This window comes from Ricinus communis, chromosome 4, assembly GCF_019578655.1.
Source record: "Ricinus communis isolate WT05 ecotype wild-type chromosome 4, ASM1957865v1, whole genome shotgun sequence".
Classification (NCBI taxonomy): Eukaryota; Viridiplantae; Streptophyta; class Magnoliopsida; order Malpighiales; family Euphorbiaceae; genus Ricinus; species Ricinus communis.
In genome coordinates, this window is record NC_063259.1 from 25,801,873 (window position 1) to 25,818,589 (window position 16,717).

The window sequence follows — 16,717 nt, forward strand, 5'->3', positions numbered from 1 at the left end:
GTTTGAAGACACCATCTTTCTTAATTGATTCCTAGCTAGTAATCATCTTATAATTAGTAGTATTGTACTCATTTTCCATAAATTTTGATAGTGAGTGGAGAGATTAACCATAACCACGGCTTTGAAGTCTCTAATATGCCAATTCAAGAAGCCAAAGCTTAACAAAAGGTGGATGCAGCAAAAGTTTAGAGAATGCTCTTTGTGAAAGTTGTATTTATATTTCTGTGACTAATAATGAATCTTTAGAAATGAAAATTCTAGATTTTACAGTGTAAGTTTGCTTTGATATATACATGGTTGAGCTTGTAACGGTCTTCAAGCTACCTAGAGAGCTCCTATGGTCTACGTCAACGTTAACTTCTCTATTAGGAATGGTTTCCTTTCTGCAGGCCTGTGATGACTTGTCTGTACAGCTGAAAGCTGTACAGACCTAAGGCCATGCCCTTTGGTCCTTTGATCCTTTGTCCTTTGGTCACTAGTACAGGAACTGGGTAAGTCTTCTTTCCTTTGATTTTCAACACTCCCTCTCAAGATGGGTTCGAATAAGTTGATAGACCCTATCTTGCTAAGAAGGTTTTGATGATTTGCTCTGTCGAGCGCCTTTGTGAATATGTCTGCTAACTGTTCATGGCTTCTGATAAAAGGGGTTTCAATTTCTCCGGATTGAACTTTTTCTCTTATGAAATGACAGTCAACCTCTATATGTTTGGTTCTTTCGTGAAAGACTGGATTTAATGTGATGTGTCTGGCTGCTTGATTATCACAATACATCTTCATAGGACCTCTGCATTCTATTTTCATGTCAGCTAGCACTAGCCTGATCCAAATGAGCTCACTGGCTGTTGATGCCATGACTCGATATTCTGCTTCTGCGCTGGATCTTGCAGTTACAGATTGTTTTTGCTTTTCCAGGTTACAAGGTTTCCCTCTACGAAGGTGCAAAATCCTGAGATTGACTTTCTGTCACAGCTTCCTGCCCAATCTGCATCAGAGAAACCAACTATAGTGTTATCATTATTATTTTTCATCCAAATACCTTGACTTGGAGTACCTTTGAGATATCTAAGAATTCGATCAATAGCATCTAAGTGAGAGGTACGGGGAGCATGCATAAACTGACTAACCATACTAACTGCGTAGGCTATATCAAGCCTAGTAATGGTTAAGTAAATTAATTTTCCTACTAGACGTTGATAGTGTCCAATGTTGTCTAAAGGATCATTATCTTCTAAGTTGAGTTATTTTGGTTTCCATTGGAGTATTTATAGGTTTGGCTCCAATCTTTCATGTTTCTTTTAGTAAGTCAAAGACGTACTTTCTTTGAGACAAGAATAAGCCTTTATGTGATTTGGCTATTTCTATCCCAAGGAAGTAAGACAATTGACCAAAGTCTTTTATGTCAAATTCCTCTTTTAATTTCTGTTTTACTTCCTCAATCTCCTTGTTATTGCTCCTAGTTATAATAATATCATCCACATATACCAAAATAATGATGGTGCATGTGTGCGTGTATTTTACAAACATAAAGGAATCAGAGGCACATTTATTGAAATTGATTTTTAAGAGAAAAAGGCTTAGCTTGGCATACCATACTCTCGGAGATTATTTCAATCCGTAGATTACCTTTTTCAGCTTACATACCAGGGAATGATCTGATGTGGATTTGTGACCAGGAGGAAGTGTCATATAGACTTCTTCTTCTAGGGATCCTTGAAGGAATGCATTCTTAACATCCATTTGGAATAGACTCCAGCCTGAGTTAGTAGCAATAGATAATAAAATTCGAACAGTGCTCATTTTTGCTACAGGGGCAAAAGTTTCCTGGTAGTCTACCCCATAGGTTTGAGTGAACCCTTTTGCTACTAACCTAGCTTTATATCTCTTAATAGTTCCATCATGCTTATATTTTATTTTACATACCCATTTACACCTGACATATTTTTTATTTTGAGGCAAGGGGATAAGATCCCAGGTGGCATTTTTTTCAAGAGCTTGAAGCTTTTCCTCCATAGCTTTGCACCATTTGGGATTGGTGTTAGCTTCATAGAAGGAGGTGGGTTCGATGTGATGGGTAAGATTCCCTAGATAAGCTTTATACTGGCTTGATATTGATTTATAAGAAATGAAGTGTTGGATAGGATACGATACCTCATGGGACACATAGTCCCTTAACCTGACAGAGGGCCTGGTGGGTCGAGTAGATCTTCGTAAGGTAATTTCTTCATGTGACTCTTCTCCAATTTCTCCTCCTGAAGGAATTGTCGGACAATGTGGAGTGAACTCCCCCTCGGGATGAGCATCCTGCGTTTGATTGTCAAACAAAGAAATATCATGTGGAAATAATAATGTGTGAGGGCCAGTAGTACTGATTGGATCATGGGGAAAGTAAGGGTCATTTTCGGCAAAATAGACAGTGCGAGAGATGTAAGTTGTGTGAGTAGTAGGGTCATAGCATTTGTAACCCTTCTTTTCAAATGAGTACCCTAAAAACACAGTTTTAACTGAGCTTTTGTCAAATTTGTGTCTTCTTTTGATATGGACAAAACTGAGACAACCAAAAACTCGGAGATGGCCAAGCTTGATTTTCTGTCCTTTCAAAATTTCTAGAGGAGTGAGATAATTTAATGTAACACTAGGGAGGCGGTTGATGAGATACATGGCAGTTAAGAGGGCATCCGACTAAAAAATATTTAGGGCATTATGTTGAAAAAGTAAGGTCCGGATCACTTCAAGAAGATACCTGTTTTTTCGTTCGGAAACTCCATTTTGTTCAGGGGTGTTAATACAGGTGGTTTGGTGTAAGATCCCATGTTGTGTAAAAAATGCTGAAATTTTTTTGTTAATGTATTCAGTTCCATTGTCAAAACGAATTTTTTTTATATTGGCAGTGTATTGATTTTGGATGAAATTGTAAAAATTTGAAAGCAAGTGAATACTTCATTTTTCCCTTTAATTAAATAGAGCCAAGTGGTTTGGGAATAATCATCGATAAATGTGACAAAATAACAGAAATAATTATAAGAAGTGACGGAGGCAGGTCCCCAAACATCAGAATGAATTAACTCAAACATTTTTTCAGATATGCTAGTAGATAAAGGAAAAGGTAATCGCGTATGTTTGGAAAATTTACAAATATCGCAACAACCAGAGTTTAATTTGTAAGATAAAAGTTTGTTAAGGACAGGGTCAGAGGGCTGCCCAAACCTCCAATGCATCAACATTCCTTGATCGACCGGGCTCGTCAACGCAAGATAATGGTTGGTGGAGTCTTTAAGGTAGTAAAGACCATTTTTAAAATATCCCTCACCAATAATCTTTCCGGTGATGCGATCCTGAAACATTACTAAAGTTGGTGAGAAAATTGCATTACAATTTAAATGACGAGTAATTTTTCCAACAGATAATAAATTTGATTTAAATTCAGGTAATAATAATATATCATGAATATTTTTGTGGAAGATGGTGGAGGTGCCACAGCCAGAAATTTTGGCTTGGCCACCATTTGCAACGATCACATGTTGGGAGTCAATAGGAATAAAGTTTTATAATTTTTTTGCGTCCCATGTCATGTGGTCAGTAACACCAGAATCGATAATCCAATCTTTAGAATTAAATGAATTAAAATAATTTTCAGAGTTAGAAACTGAACTTGACCCATGAGACTGTTGTTGATTTACAAGAGATTGGAGCTGAGAAATAAGTTGGGAAATTTGCAAATTCTCGATTCAAAGCCAGATCTGACCGGGCCACCGTCCGGGCCGGATCGGTTCGGGTTATTAGGTTCGGGCCTGGGCCAACTGTCTGAGCCGGACTAAGCTGAGATGCTGGGCTCGGGCTGAGTAAAGTCTGTGGGCTCGGATCTTTTAAGTGAACCCGACTCTCACTGCTGACCCGACTCGAACCTGTGGCATATGTTGCCCAGGAACCCGTTTCCTTCACTTTCATCCCTTCTAGGGTTTCCGCTCCTGCCTCTCGAACCGTCCTCTTCATTCCCCTAATTTCTAGAGTTTGCGAGGCAGCTGCCTCTAGACCGCCTTTCTCCCCTCTCTCTTCTTCCTCCGCCTCCCCTGTTGGTTGCGTGAGTTCCTTTCTCCCCCTGACCATGAAGCGGTCACAATGGGGTGGAGGTGCCAAGATCATGTGTGTGGCCCGCCGGCAGCGGTCGCACGTCGGCAGCGCTCCCTCGCGCGTAGCACCGTTGAGTCGGGGTGGCGTGAGAGAAACGCCCAGTTTTCTGGATTGTCTAGGCTGGAGATGATCATTGTGACGCGTCTGGTCTTTTCGTGTTGGAAGATGGCTATGACGTCATCAATCTTCGGAAGGGAGTTGGACAGTAAGATTTGCAAGCGCAGCGCCTAGTAATTGGAATCCAGACCCCCCAGGTAGGTATAAACTACATCTTGTTCGGCTCTCTTTCTAATCTCTTTTGGGTCTGTGGTGAGTGGGAGGTAGTTTTGCAACTCCTCCCACCTGGTTAAAAGTTTTGTAGTGTAGCTTGTGCTTGATTTTGTCCCCTGTTTGATTTGAGAAAGCTCCTGTTTCAGATTAAAAATATGAGCAAAGTTTTGCTCGTGTTCGTATAAGCTTTTCATTTTTCTCCAAATTTCTTGTGAGGATTCGAGTAACATACATAGACGTGAAATCTGTGGTTCCATTGTATTTGTGAGGAGGGACATGACCATGTGGTCGGTTGTCTGCCATTCCTCAATCTCCTCCGTTTCTTCTTTAGTTGGTTGTCCTCGATTGATAGGTGTTGGTTTGCTTTTGATTCCTGTGATGAATCCCAACTTCTTCTTGCTGCTCAAACTGATGTATACTGACCTAGACCACTTAAAGTAGTTCTGGTTGCCTTTTAGCACAATGTTGGTTAACTTTGAAACATCATTGTGAGACATTTTGAATTTCTGTGGTTGGGGTAGATGATGACATGTTAAACCTGCTCTAATACCATGTGAAAGTTGTGTTTATATTTATGTGATTAATAATGAATCTTTATAAATGAGAATTCTAGGTTTTACAGTGTAAGTTTGCTTTGATATATACATGGTTGAGCTTGTAACGGTCTTCAAGCTACCTAGAGAGCTCCTATAGTCTATGTCAACTTTAACTTTTCTATTAGGAATGGTTAAATCAACCTTTCTTCCTTTCTGCAGGCATGTGATGACTTGTCTGTATAGTTGTACAGACCTGAGGCCATGCCCTTTGGTCCTTTGATCCTTTGTCCTTTGGTCACTAGTACGGAAACTGGGTAAGTTTTCTTTCCTTTGATCTTCAAAACTCTTTCCTGATTTGGCTCTTCAACGAATCTTATTCTTTCTTTCATCAAAAGGGGCTGTCATGTTGTCAGAACAATGGCAATACTTATGGACCTCTGTTGCTAACCTAACCTTTGATCAATGCAGATTTGCTAAGGGAAACCTCTTCATGAATTCTGTGGAAAGGAGTGCTTCTTTTTTCACGACTTATCTTGCTTGAGGTCTTTTTTTCTTGCTTGTCAACTGCTCCATGATGTCGCTCGGGTTGATGCGTGGATATCAGCTCTACGAAGGCATTTTGTATTGTCACGTTGAGTGTTTAATTCTCAATCATTGACATTTTTGGAACTGGGCATGTCAGAAATTCTCAAGCTTCCTTCTTTCATCCAAATTTCAAGTCTTAAGATCTTTTCTCTTGTGTTTGTTGTTTTCTCTGTGATGATCATGCAACCCACTAGCTATTTCTGTCCCGACCTTCCAGGAGTTGATCATAAAAGACTGCAACTGGGAGAATCTAAAGGCTGTTAGTATTTCAGCCCCAAAGCTCTATGGGTTGATCATTTTTCATATAAATACGGGAGCAGTCTTGGAGCGATTCAGATGGTTGTGAAGCAAGTCTTAAAAGGTTTAGTTACTGGGGTAGTTTCTTCAATGTTTACAAATTGCACAACGCATGTTAAGGCACATGTTTCGGCTTGTAAATGAGATGGGAGATCAAAACAATATTGTGATGGAGTAAATAAGTTGCTTACAGGACTTTCCAATGTGAGAGACTTCGCAGGTATGTGTTAGCTATTGTCAACTTCTTGTTTCCAGTGTCAAAAGAGAAAAATTGTTGCCAATTATTTATCTGAAGCCCCTCTATCATGAAGCACTGGATTTCTTTATTTCTAGGTCCTAAATGATGCCGCAGAACTCTTTGAACAGTTGCCCATATTCAATAATCTAACTCAGTTCATATTAGAAAAAGGGGCGATTGACTGCCATCCAAGGGACTGCAGAAGATAATACTTCAGAAGTCTCCTCATCTTGAATCTATCAACCTGTTCAGGTAAGATTGGTAACTTCCAGCATTAGTAATGACCATCTCTCTTTTGCTGCTCAACATAGTTGTTGCTGTCAATGACTAATGATGAATTCCAGGGGGTCAGACCGTCTGGTGGAATGATAATGGGATGTTAGACTAAGCGCCTTCATGTTTTCTTATGGTGAAGAATTTGCTCAGGAGAGCAGCAGTACTGGACAAGATGGTTATAAGTTGTTACGATCTGCAACTTCTTTTTTTTATTTTCCATATTACTCGATCTTCTCTTTTATCAGCAAAAATAGAAGCAGCTACCATACCAGAACTAAAAACCTTGAGAAGCATGATGCAATTTCTTTGTCCTGTTTTGTCGTCAAAATTCTTTTAGCAAAAGACATTCTTGGATCTTGTTATGTCATTTGCTATAGGAATTGTAACTCTTTAACAAATATCAGAAGATGGCTAATTGGTTTCTTGTTTGCAGGGGAGCTATTGAGATTTGACAAGGAATAAAACAAGATATTGTGAGGACTTCTCGAAATAGCTTTCAGGAGACGGTTTCTATTTACACTTATCTTTTTTAGTAATAAGTACAAAACTTTGGAGACTCAGCAAAAAATGAGAAATTACCATCTTTTAGTCTTGAGGTAAGAATGTAAAATTTCATAATTTTTCGAATGTTAATTTTTATTTTATTTGAGAGATATTATGGTAAATAATTATTTTCGATATTAAATTGAGCGCTTGATAAAAATAAATATAACTGAATCTTTATTAAATGATATTTTTTAATAGTGAAATATTATTTTATAATTTTTACTATGTATTTTTTTCAATCATTTTTAATCCGACCAGCCATCATTATTAAATTGCCTAATTCGATAACGTGAGGTTGGAGCTTAATAGCTTCTAATTCTATTATTTGATCATTGAAATACAGTCTAAAAAGATAATGATTCATGATATTGATTTAATAGTTAAATAATGATATTTTTAGTTATTAAATTTTAAATTTATATTATATCGAGTGATAAGAGTGAAAATAATTAATTACTTACCAATGGAGATATTTTAATAGTAAATTTTTTTTATTATAATTTTTAACGAACTTAAAAAATAACAATACTTCAAATAACCAAATAATGTAATTATAATATAATTTTTTATATTTATCTAATTTTTTATTATTATTACAAAGCTAAATTTTGTTTTTACTTTTTTATTTATTTTACAAATGACTATTGGTTTTATTTATTAATTTATTTTTTATTTTACTTTTATTTTTATAAACAGTAATAATTTTAGTTTTTCTTTTTCTATTTGAGATTTAGTCAATACAAAAAATAGAATTAAGAATCTTAATTAGTAAATTATATTATAGTGTATTAAACTTAAAATAGATAGTGGTTTTTATTTATAATTTAAGGAATTAATTAAAATTGGTGTTATATTTAGTGAGATTTTTATTAAATAAATAGTTTATATATATATATATATATATATATATATATAAAGAATACTCCAACTTCGCTGTTTTGGCGCTATCCTGACTCTACAGTATGTCTGCTTCATGTCTTCCAATCTTCGCGTTTCATTTCCAAGTTGTAGCTCCGCAAGAGCATTCTCTCCGACTATGAACACCGCTTTCGAAGCCAAACAAACTTGAATTGTTGAGAGATTTCTAGATTAACAAGACAAACAAAGGCAAAGAGCTTTTATGTTTTCTCCTTTAGAAACCTGCATTGGCTCCAGAGGTAATTCTTTTGCCTCATTTTGCTTTTACAGTTTATAGTAATTATCTTTGAAATTACTTCTTTATTTAGAATTTTTTTTCCTTTGTTTAGACTGAAATGCGCAATTCATATGTTTTAAAGTGTTTGAGGAAGCTTGAATATAGAAAAGCTATCTCAAATTGATCACTTAGTAGACTCACTTCTATCCCAATTAGTTAAAAGAAAAATATGGGTTTTGGAAGAAACAGCATAATTGATAAGAAAAAGAGAAACATTTATCCTAATTTTGTTGAAAGAATTTCTGGGCATTGGAAGTTGAGCAGAATTGAGGAATTTTATCCGATTTAGTTAAAGAGAAGTTCTGTTCTTATTTTCATTTTTATCTTTTATTTCTTAAGAAACAGTAGAAATTGCTTTGATGTCTTAATGTGTTTATGTACAATAAACATGAGTAGAGAATATCATCATTTTAATGAAGGTCCAAACTTATTCCTTATTTAGCATGCAAGGGAAAGCCATGTCTTTAGAAGCAAGTACAATTCAAAACAGAAAGCTTTAACATCAAATAACCTTGTCCTGATGTCATGATACTTGAAGGAGAGAAAAAGAAACTGCAACAACTGAAACAACATGAACATAATTTTAAACATCAAACCTTGTTCTGCTAGCTGCCATGATATCTGAATAACAACCACATCAACTAAGACACTGATGACCACTACCGCTGCTTTTGATATTCTTCTTCTTAGTATGCCAAGTGAACTTTAATCATTGGCCTGTCATCATCGTCATCCCTTTCTAAGTCTTCAAAGAAAATTTCAATCTCTTGCTTGGTTGTGGCAAACTCAATACTTCGTAGATTTACTGCATGATCCCTTAAAAGTTTTGTGATTTCAATTGCCAGCAGAGCTCCATTGAAGAACCTTTCCAAACTAAAAGTCTCATCCTCCCATGTTTGGTAATCTCCATGCATTACTTTGAACCTCACAGTCCTTAAATTTTCCAATTCAAGTCCTAAATCTTGGACATCAAGGAATCTCTTTTCGTCGAAATCATACTGAAACAGATAATCTTGGGGAATCTGACAATTAATAAAGCATAAACAGTTAGGCACATTTAAATACTACAGTGACAGATAAAGAGAGGTGTCAAGCAAAGAAACTGGTGAACAGCACTTGTAATTCATTTCATACCTGTATCTGGTCATTGTTGGGAGCCATTACTATTATCAGCTCCTCAAGCCTATGACAGGATTTTAGCATGTAAATAAATCCTGGGAGCTCCCATTTCCAGAAAGTACTGGATATTTCCAAAATGGTGCAGTTGATTGCAAATCTCCTTAAATTTCTCAGCTCTCGCAGAGAAAGCAGCTGCATGACTTATTCAAATGTTATAAAATAGTGGAATAGATTGAAAGAATGTTAGTTCCTTTGTTGAAAAGTTGGATTTACATTTAATGAAAAGGTCAGCTTACTGCATAGAATAATTTTTGGGGCCTTTAGTTCAGCATAGGGTTTTCCAAATTAGAACCATTTAAAGATAACTCATTGGAATATATGTCTTTTTATTAATTGCAAGGTGTTCAAGAGTTAATGTTGCAAGGGAACTAAATTAGTGTGATTGAAATACCTGGAGACACCAGTTGCACATATGAAGAGTGTCTGTGTGGCGAAATCTTGCAAGAAGTTCTTGGAGTACAAATTCATATCTAAGAGCCCTCGAGTCATCAACCAAGATATTTATCCCATACTTCCCACAAGCAGTAAACATCCCCTGAAGACTGAAATGAGTCTCTTCGCATTCCGGTACTTCCTCTATAATATACCTTGACCTCGGCATGGAACCCATAAACGCCACTTGAAAGGCAGTTGGAGCCTTGATATATATTTTTGTTGTATGGTTGACGGGAAAAAAGTTTTCAATGATCACCAAATTACAAAACCGTGGACTTGGGGCAACATGAATTCTTAGATCCCTAGTCCTGTTGCAGTCACTCAAGAACAATTGTTGGAGAACTGGAGCATTTGAGGTGAGCATTTGGATTGCATCTTGAGGTAGTTCAATCCGGTGTAAACGCAGCACTTTAAGAGAATGAAGCTGAATTGATGTTGGCAGCTCCAGATCACAGAAGCACAATATCAAACTGACTAATGATTTGCTGTTGAAAACACTAGGAAGTAACTTATAGCAAGGAGCATATGCAGTATTCTGTATGATGTTAGTATCAGCTACATCAAAGTCAAGATCTAACTCTTCAACATGCTTATTAATTGCAAAGAGGATCCATGAATCGATACTAGGTGACATTTCAGGCTGATATGTGAACTTTACAGAGAATCTTTGAATTTTTATACCTCTATGAAGGCAGATGAACTGATTAAGAGATGAAACAATCTCCTTTCCTGTCAACTCTACCCAAGACGGATCAAATTCTATGATGGAAATGTACTTCCATAAATCTCTCCATCTGCGTGACAAGAATCCAGTACTCACTGCATCAATTACTGGTACTTTATCCAGTATGGTCTGAAGTACTTCATCTGGTAGTCTGCTAATAACATTGGACAAATGTCTTTGGTCATTCTGAACCTCACCCATGTTTCAAAACTATATCTGAGAATAGCGTGATGAAACTGTCCGATAAGCATTAAATCAGAAAAGGAAAAAGCGATGGATAAAAAATTAAGAAGAGGAGATGCTTTTACTTGCCAATAAATTAGAACACATCATTTGGCACATGCTACCTACCAAGCAGCCTAGTGAAGTTAATAGATCTAGTATGTGTATAGCACAAAGAAATTGACAGTTATTAGGATTATCTATTCATGTATGCCTTTTGCTGCACTTTTTTGAGCATAGATTCTTCTAACGTTTCACTGAAACCTGCATCCAGAAAGCATTAACAAATGCTAATATCGTCCAGTGAACATCTCGAAGCCTTCATGTTCTAGAGGTTATATCTGCAAATGATGGAATTTGTCTCTACTCAAGACACCTATAAGCTAGAGGTACTTTTTAAAGGTTGAGATTCTTCCTTTTCCATCCCTCTCCACCTCTCTCTCTCTCTCTCTCTCTCTCTCTCTCTCTCTCTCTCTTTTGAATGTATCTTCAACCTGTACTAGACCTCTTAGGGTTCATCTAGATCCAGATTTATAAATGCCTCCTTTCTCTTACCAGTAAAAAAAATATGAGGAGAAAATAGAGAAAATTAGAAGAAGTTGGTTAAGGAAGATATAAAACTGAAGAAAAAAATCTGTCGCATTTTTCAATATTCTAATTTTGCTAAGATGATGATCTTACAGTACAGTGTCTCATTGACTGTTAGTTCTTTGTGGTCATTGGTTAGGGTTATGAACCATTAGGTAACAACCATGGCGTCAAACAAAATTAGTAGGGGTGGGGTTGGGGAGAAAGGAGATATGGTTTTTATATAACATTTTATGTATCATAATCCTTTAATACCTTCACAAGCATGGGAATTTATGGTCTGCAAAAGCACGAATCTTTATACAAGTTAGGAAATAGATTATAAATGTGGGTGATATAACTTACTGTTAGATCTTCCTTTGCTGCAGTGGAGACTCTCCAAATATACCACTTTAATTGTTGCTTGATTTTCCGTTGGATTTTGGCAAATACGTACTGACCCAGGGATGAATTTTTCAGCACAGCCTACAGATGCAGAGAAACTTCGGCTGAATATGATTGAGTTACTGCTGTGGTTTAGATGAAAGGTTGGTACCTAGGTCTGGCGGTGGGATATGGAGGACTGAGAGAGATGATAAATTCACATTTTGAATAGCATTTAAAATAAAATGGTTTGATATCATGGCAACTGTTGCAAAAGCAGAAATGATTACAAAAGAGTTCGGCCACGTTTTTATGACTAAGAATACAGGTGAAGTTAATTATGATGGCTGACCAATTTTGGAATACTTGCACCTGTTTGCAGTGCAATAAGCTGCAAATCGAGCGTTACATGCAAATACTGACAATGGAGCCAGGGTAAGCGTTGAAAATAAGAGGATGCATTCTAGAAGTGTTGCTGAAGCAGTAAGTGATGATGAACAATTTAGCCCTTGTGATATTTAATTTTATAACTTGAGTAATCTAATGAAGATATAATTACCATATATAGTCAGACATTTAATTAAAAAGGTTTATATATTTGCTGTTGTGAATAACAAGAAAATGTGAATACAATTACTAATACAGTTTTCTAAGGGAATTTATAGAACAAGCACACTTGAGCCATACGTTGCATCTAAAACTGCAGGACATTTGATGTGAGAAGTGGAAACAAGCAGGTCCAATTACACATTTGTTTTTGAAATATTTGGCCATTTGTATAAATTTCTTTTATGTCATGCATTTAGTGTGGAAATTTCAACTGTAGCATTTCTTTTCCTCTTGGAGCTCTCATTAATTGTAAAAGTATTAATTCAGTTCTCTATGTTTCTTGCATTATAGTTGATGCAGATACTGAAGGCCAAGGCTTGAAGCACAATCCCTGAGCATTGCAGATTTACTATAAATTATGATTTATACATCTTTAGTTCTTTCAAATTCTAGAGAGGAAGAACTATGAATTTGCTATTTTCTTTCAATTGTTAGACAGCCGCCAATTCAGCATGCCAATTCCAGTTGTAACATGTGATGTGATTTGTACCCTGGAAACCCAATAGGACAGGACTACTGCATTCCTCAAAATTGTCTAAGAAATAACTAATGGGGCTTAGAATATTTTGGTCACTTATTAATATTTTTGTTGAATAAATTTTCATCTGTTAATGCCTGCCTCGATCTTCAACCTTTATTTATTTATTTATTTTATCTTTCAGGAAGATTTCATGGCAAAACAGGAGTTTGGAATTGGCTCTAATGGGGTATTGACAAATTGCGATATTCCAGGTATGGTGGTGAAAGATTTTAACTAGCATGGCAGGTTTTTGTTTTAGATGGTGGAATTTGATATATATTTATTTCTGACGGTAACAAAGTGGCTTGATGGTATACTGCATATCCAGGTAGTTATATATTTTAAGCATCCTATAGTGTCTTTACACATCATAAAGAAAGCTGATGCGAAATGATTATGTAATGAAGACATTAGATTTTCTTTTTCCTACAAGTATTGAATGAGCTACACAATGGCGTAGCTCTCCCCCTTCCACTAACTTCTCTTTGTCCTAATGAGATTTGAATATGAGAGATGCCTATTGAGATTCAAGTCTTTGTTAGTGGGATCCTCGCACGATTCACATTTATTAAACACCTTAGAACATGCACAATCTGATTTCAGAAGAAAATGCTATTTGGTGTATCTAATTATATTTATGCTGTCCACTTGTTGCTTTTCCTTTAGACTGGATATTTGTTTGGAATACAGCGGATTTGGCAAATAGGTTTGGCAACAAAGGTTGTCTGTCCTCAAACTGTTGATGTAAGGTCATTCCCCTTGTTGATTTTTCTCAAGAGGAAGAGGGAATTCTTCAGCTTGCAAAGTCCTGCTATACGTGAATCAGGTATTCCAGCTTCTTATGAACTCGTATGGAACCAACTGTGGATGAAGTACTTCATTTTAATTTATAAACTACGATTTTGTTATATGGTGGTTCACATGATTGAGTTGAATAGACAGTTTCAGATATTATGCAGACCAGTTAGTGAGGTTAAGTGCTTATTGCTCTGAGAAGGAAAATGGTGGAGGAGTCAATGTTGTAATGAAATCCCAAAAAGTTATTAGTTACGATGATTACCATAACTACAGTATAAAAATTTGCTTTGCATACTGAGTGTGGCACACTCCTAGCATTTACCATTACAGGATGGAAAGTTAATCAGTTTACAGAACCGCACATTCATATCATTTGTACAGGGGTAGTCTAAAATGCTCCAACATGCTTTTAACGAAGACATACATGAAGGGTGGAACACTTGTCTCACTGGTGCACATTTCAGGTACACGTCAGACACATCAAACCTAGCTTGTTGAGAAATGTAAAAGTAAAATAAAAGTTGACAGATTTCCAATATGCATGTTTAATGCTGCATATCTTATACGCCCATGCTAGACTTTTATTATGGGATCACTTTTTTTGTAAATTTCAAAAGCTCGCTGTATAACTAATACTATTTTGGTGCATTAAAACAGCGGATATTGGCTCCTATTAGTGCATGTCTATTTTTGAATATATATATATATATATATATATATATATATATATATATATATATATCTAGCTACAGTACATATTTAAATTTACACACTTGAATTTCAATTATTTAGTGACTTTGACATCTTAATCTTTAGTTTAATTTAATAAGCACTTACAATCAATATGACAATATCATTAAGAGTAAATATTAAGTTGATACATAAAAATGTTTTATATTTTGATATTGGATAATTGATGTATATTCCATCATTTAAAACTAATAAATATATATTAATCATCTATCGATTTGGTGTATAGGTGAGATATACGTCAAATTTAAATAAGAATTTTCCTCGAAGCTAAACTAGAAAAATTCTTGCCTAGACTTGATGTATGTTCTTACTCATACACTAAGCCAATAATTAATTGATACATAATAAAGTGAGTCAGGTTTAGTTAATTAATATATTAAATAATTATTATTTTTTTTTGTCTTTTTTTTTCTTTTAATCCGACTTATCCAAGTCTAACTATAGTTAAAATCAATTAGAACTCACGTGCTAAACAATCAAAACACAGCCCTAATTTTCTTTTTATGTCTTTCTCTTTTGTCTTTCACGCCACCACTTGGACAAAGTTCTAAGTTTCTTTTTATTCTTCACGTGCTGGATTCTAGGATTCCGATTACTAGTCCATATGACCATATGGCTGATGAAAGTGGAGGTATAGAAAATGTTGGTTTCACAAAGGAAGGTGCATATAATTATATACATGACTTGAAGGAATCACAAATTGAGGCAGGTAACTCACAAAGCTTGGTGAACTATTTCAAAAGTAAAGCCAATGAAGAAGGATTACTTTATTGGAATGTCCAACTTGATAAGCATGGACGAATGACAAATTTCTTCTAGAGAGATGCTAGATCAAGGATTGATTTTGATTGTTTTGGGGATGTTGTTTCGTTAGATACAACTTATCTAACAAACAAATATAAAATGATATGTGCACCTTTTATCGGGAATAATCATCATTGGCGAAATGTCATCTTTGGTTGTGCATTCTTATCAAATGAAAGACAAGATACATTTCAGTGGCTATTTAGGACCTTCTTAGAGTCGATGGGAAGTAATCAACCAAAAGCAATATTTATAGACCAAGATCAAGCAATGTCTAATGCTGCTAAAGGTTGTCTTTTCTGAATCAAGCCATTGTCTTTGCCAATGGCACAGTTCTAAGAAAGTGCCTTCATATATGGGAGGTCTTAACTCTAATCGTGATTTTAATAACTCATTTCATAGATGTATGTCAGGATGCCAAGAGGAGTTTCAAACTACTTGGGAAATTATGATTTGTACTCACAACCTTGAAGGACATAAGTGGTTGGATAGCTTGTATTCCATTCGACACAAATGGAGTACAGCTTTTACTAAAGACACTTTTCATTGTGAGATCAAATCAACTTCTCGAAGTGAGTCTACAAATAATGTGTTGAATGGTCTTGGTTCCAAAACAACCTCGCGATTCAAATTTGTTGAAGGATTTCACAAAATGGTTAAGCGTTGACATGCTCAAGAGAGACATGATGACTTTTCTTGTTCTAATGGACTTCCATCATGCATTATAAAAGAGAGTCTGATGCTAAAGCAAGCTGCAATGGTTTATACTCATAAGATTTATAAACTTTTTGAGAAGGAATACTTCAAAGCGGTTGGAGCAACAACTTCTGAAGATAAAGTTTGTGATGGAAATTCATATGTGTATGAGATGTTCACTGATGGAGAAGGGCATAAGGTGGTTGACACAATATTGCTTAATATTCAGAATATGGAGGTGAGATGTAGTTGTAAAAAAATTGAGTCTATGGGACTACTTTGCTCACATGCTTTGAATGCGTATGTTATTAATAAAGTTATAGCTATCCCTGAATTTACATTCTGATGCGTTGGACTAAAGATGTGAGAAAAAGGATGCATGAGTTTGAGAAGGAAGAGTATATAAATTAAGGCTTAACAGAACCTCAAATTGTATATAGCAACAGGGCAATGAAGCTTGCATATGATTTGGAATCTCATAGTAGGTCTCATGAGGATGGAAGATACATTGTGTTGAAGGCCTTGAGGAAATACATAACAGGTTGTGGTAGTATTTAGATAACTTAAATTTGGGTGCTCATTTTTCTACTAAAGATAGACGTGGTAAAAGGGTTGCTAATGCATCACATAGTGATCATGAAGATAATTGTAGTGATTATGAAGAGCCAATACTTGATCCTCACAAAGTGAAGACTAAAGGTAGAGGAGAAAGGATGAGAAGTCACTGGGAGAAGAGACTAAAAAAAGCTTTGAATTCAGATGAAAAAAGTAACTTTTTTTAAGATTTCAATTTTTTTTAGAATACATGATATTAACTAATATCATATAAATTTGTTATGCAGGAAAAGGGAAAAAAAGTAACTAAAGGGTCCAATATTGAACCTACAAAACAGAAGAGTAGCAATTCTAAGACGATTCCTATTTCTTATACTAAAGTACGTTGTTTTCCCTATAT

The 16,717-nt window shown here is 35.6% G+C and overlaps 1 protein-coding gene and 1 long non-coding RNA gene across 3 annotated transcripts; one reads left to right on the forward strand and one right to left on the reverse strand.

The window, feature by feature from the left end:
* Positions 1-7,810: 7,810 nt before the first annotated feature.
* On the forward strand, positions 7,811-14,185 carry LOC125369789. The gene is made up of 2 exons (XR_007215513.1): positions 7,811-8,033; positions 10,936-14,185. It is a non-coding gene; the product is annotated as an uncharacterized LOC125369789 (long non-coding RNA).
* Positions 8,547-11,788, reverse strand: LOC8277374 (putative F-box/LRR-repeat protein At5g02700). 2 transcript variants are annotated; one of them, XM_002511486.4, is made up of 4 exons: positions 11,565-11,788; positions 9,642-10,625; positions 9,206-9,382; positions 8,547-9,093 (listed from the first exon to the last, which is right to left on the reverse strand). In XM_002511486.4, exons 2-4 carry the CDS (start codon positions 10,608-10,610, stop codon positions 8,758-8,760), a joined length of 1,482 nt encoding a protein of 493 aa, XP_002511532.1. In that variant the 5' UTR covers positions 10,611-10,625; positions 11,565-11,788; the 3' UTR covers positions 8,547-8,757. The 2 variants fall into 2 exon arrangements, with proteins under 2 accessions (XP_002511532.1, XP_015580369.1); XM_015724883.3 differs by having other exon boundaries at positions 9,642-10,645; positions 11,565-11,780.
* Positions 14,186-16,717: the final 2,532 nt, after the last annotated feature.

Coding starts and splice junctions, on each gene's coding strand:
- LOC8277374 (XM_002511486.4), bottom strand. CDS start 10,610: ATGGGTGAGGTTCAGAATGACCAAAGACATTTGTCCAATGTTATTAGC. Junction 9,383..9,641: donor TGTGCAACTGGTGTCTCCAG/GTATTTCAATCA, acceptor TAAGTCATGCAG/CTGCTTTCTCTGCGAGAGCT. Junction 9,094..9,205: donor CCAACAATGACCAGATACAG/GTATGAAATGAA, acceptor ATTAATTGTCAG/ATTCCCCAAGATTATCTGTT.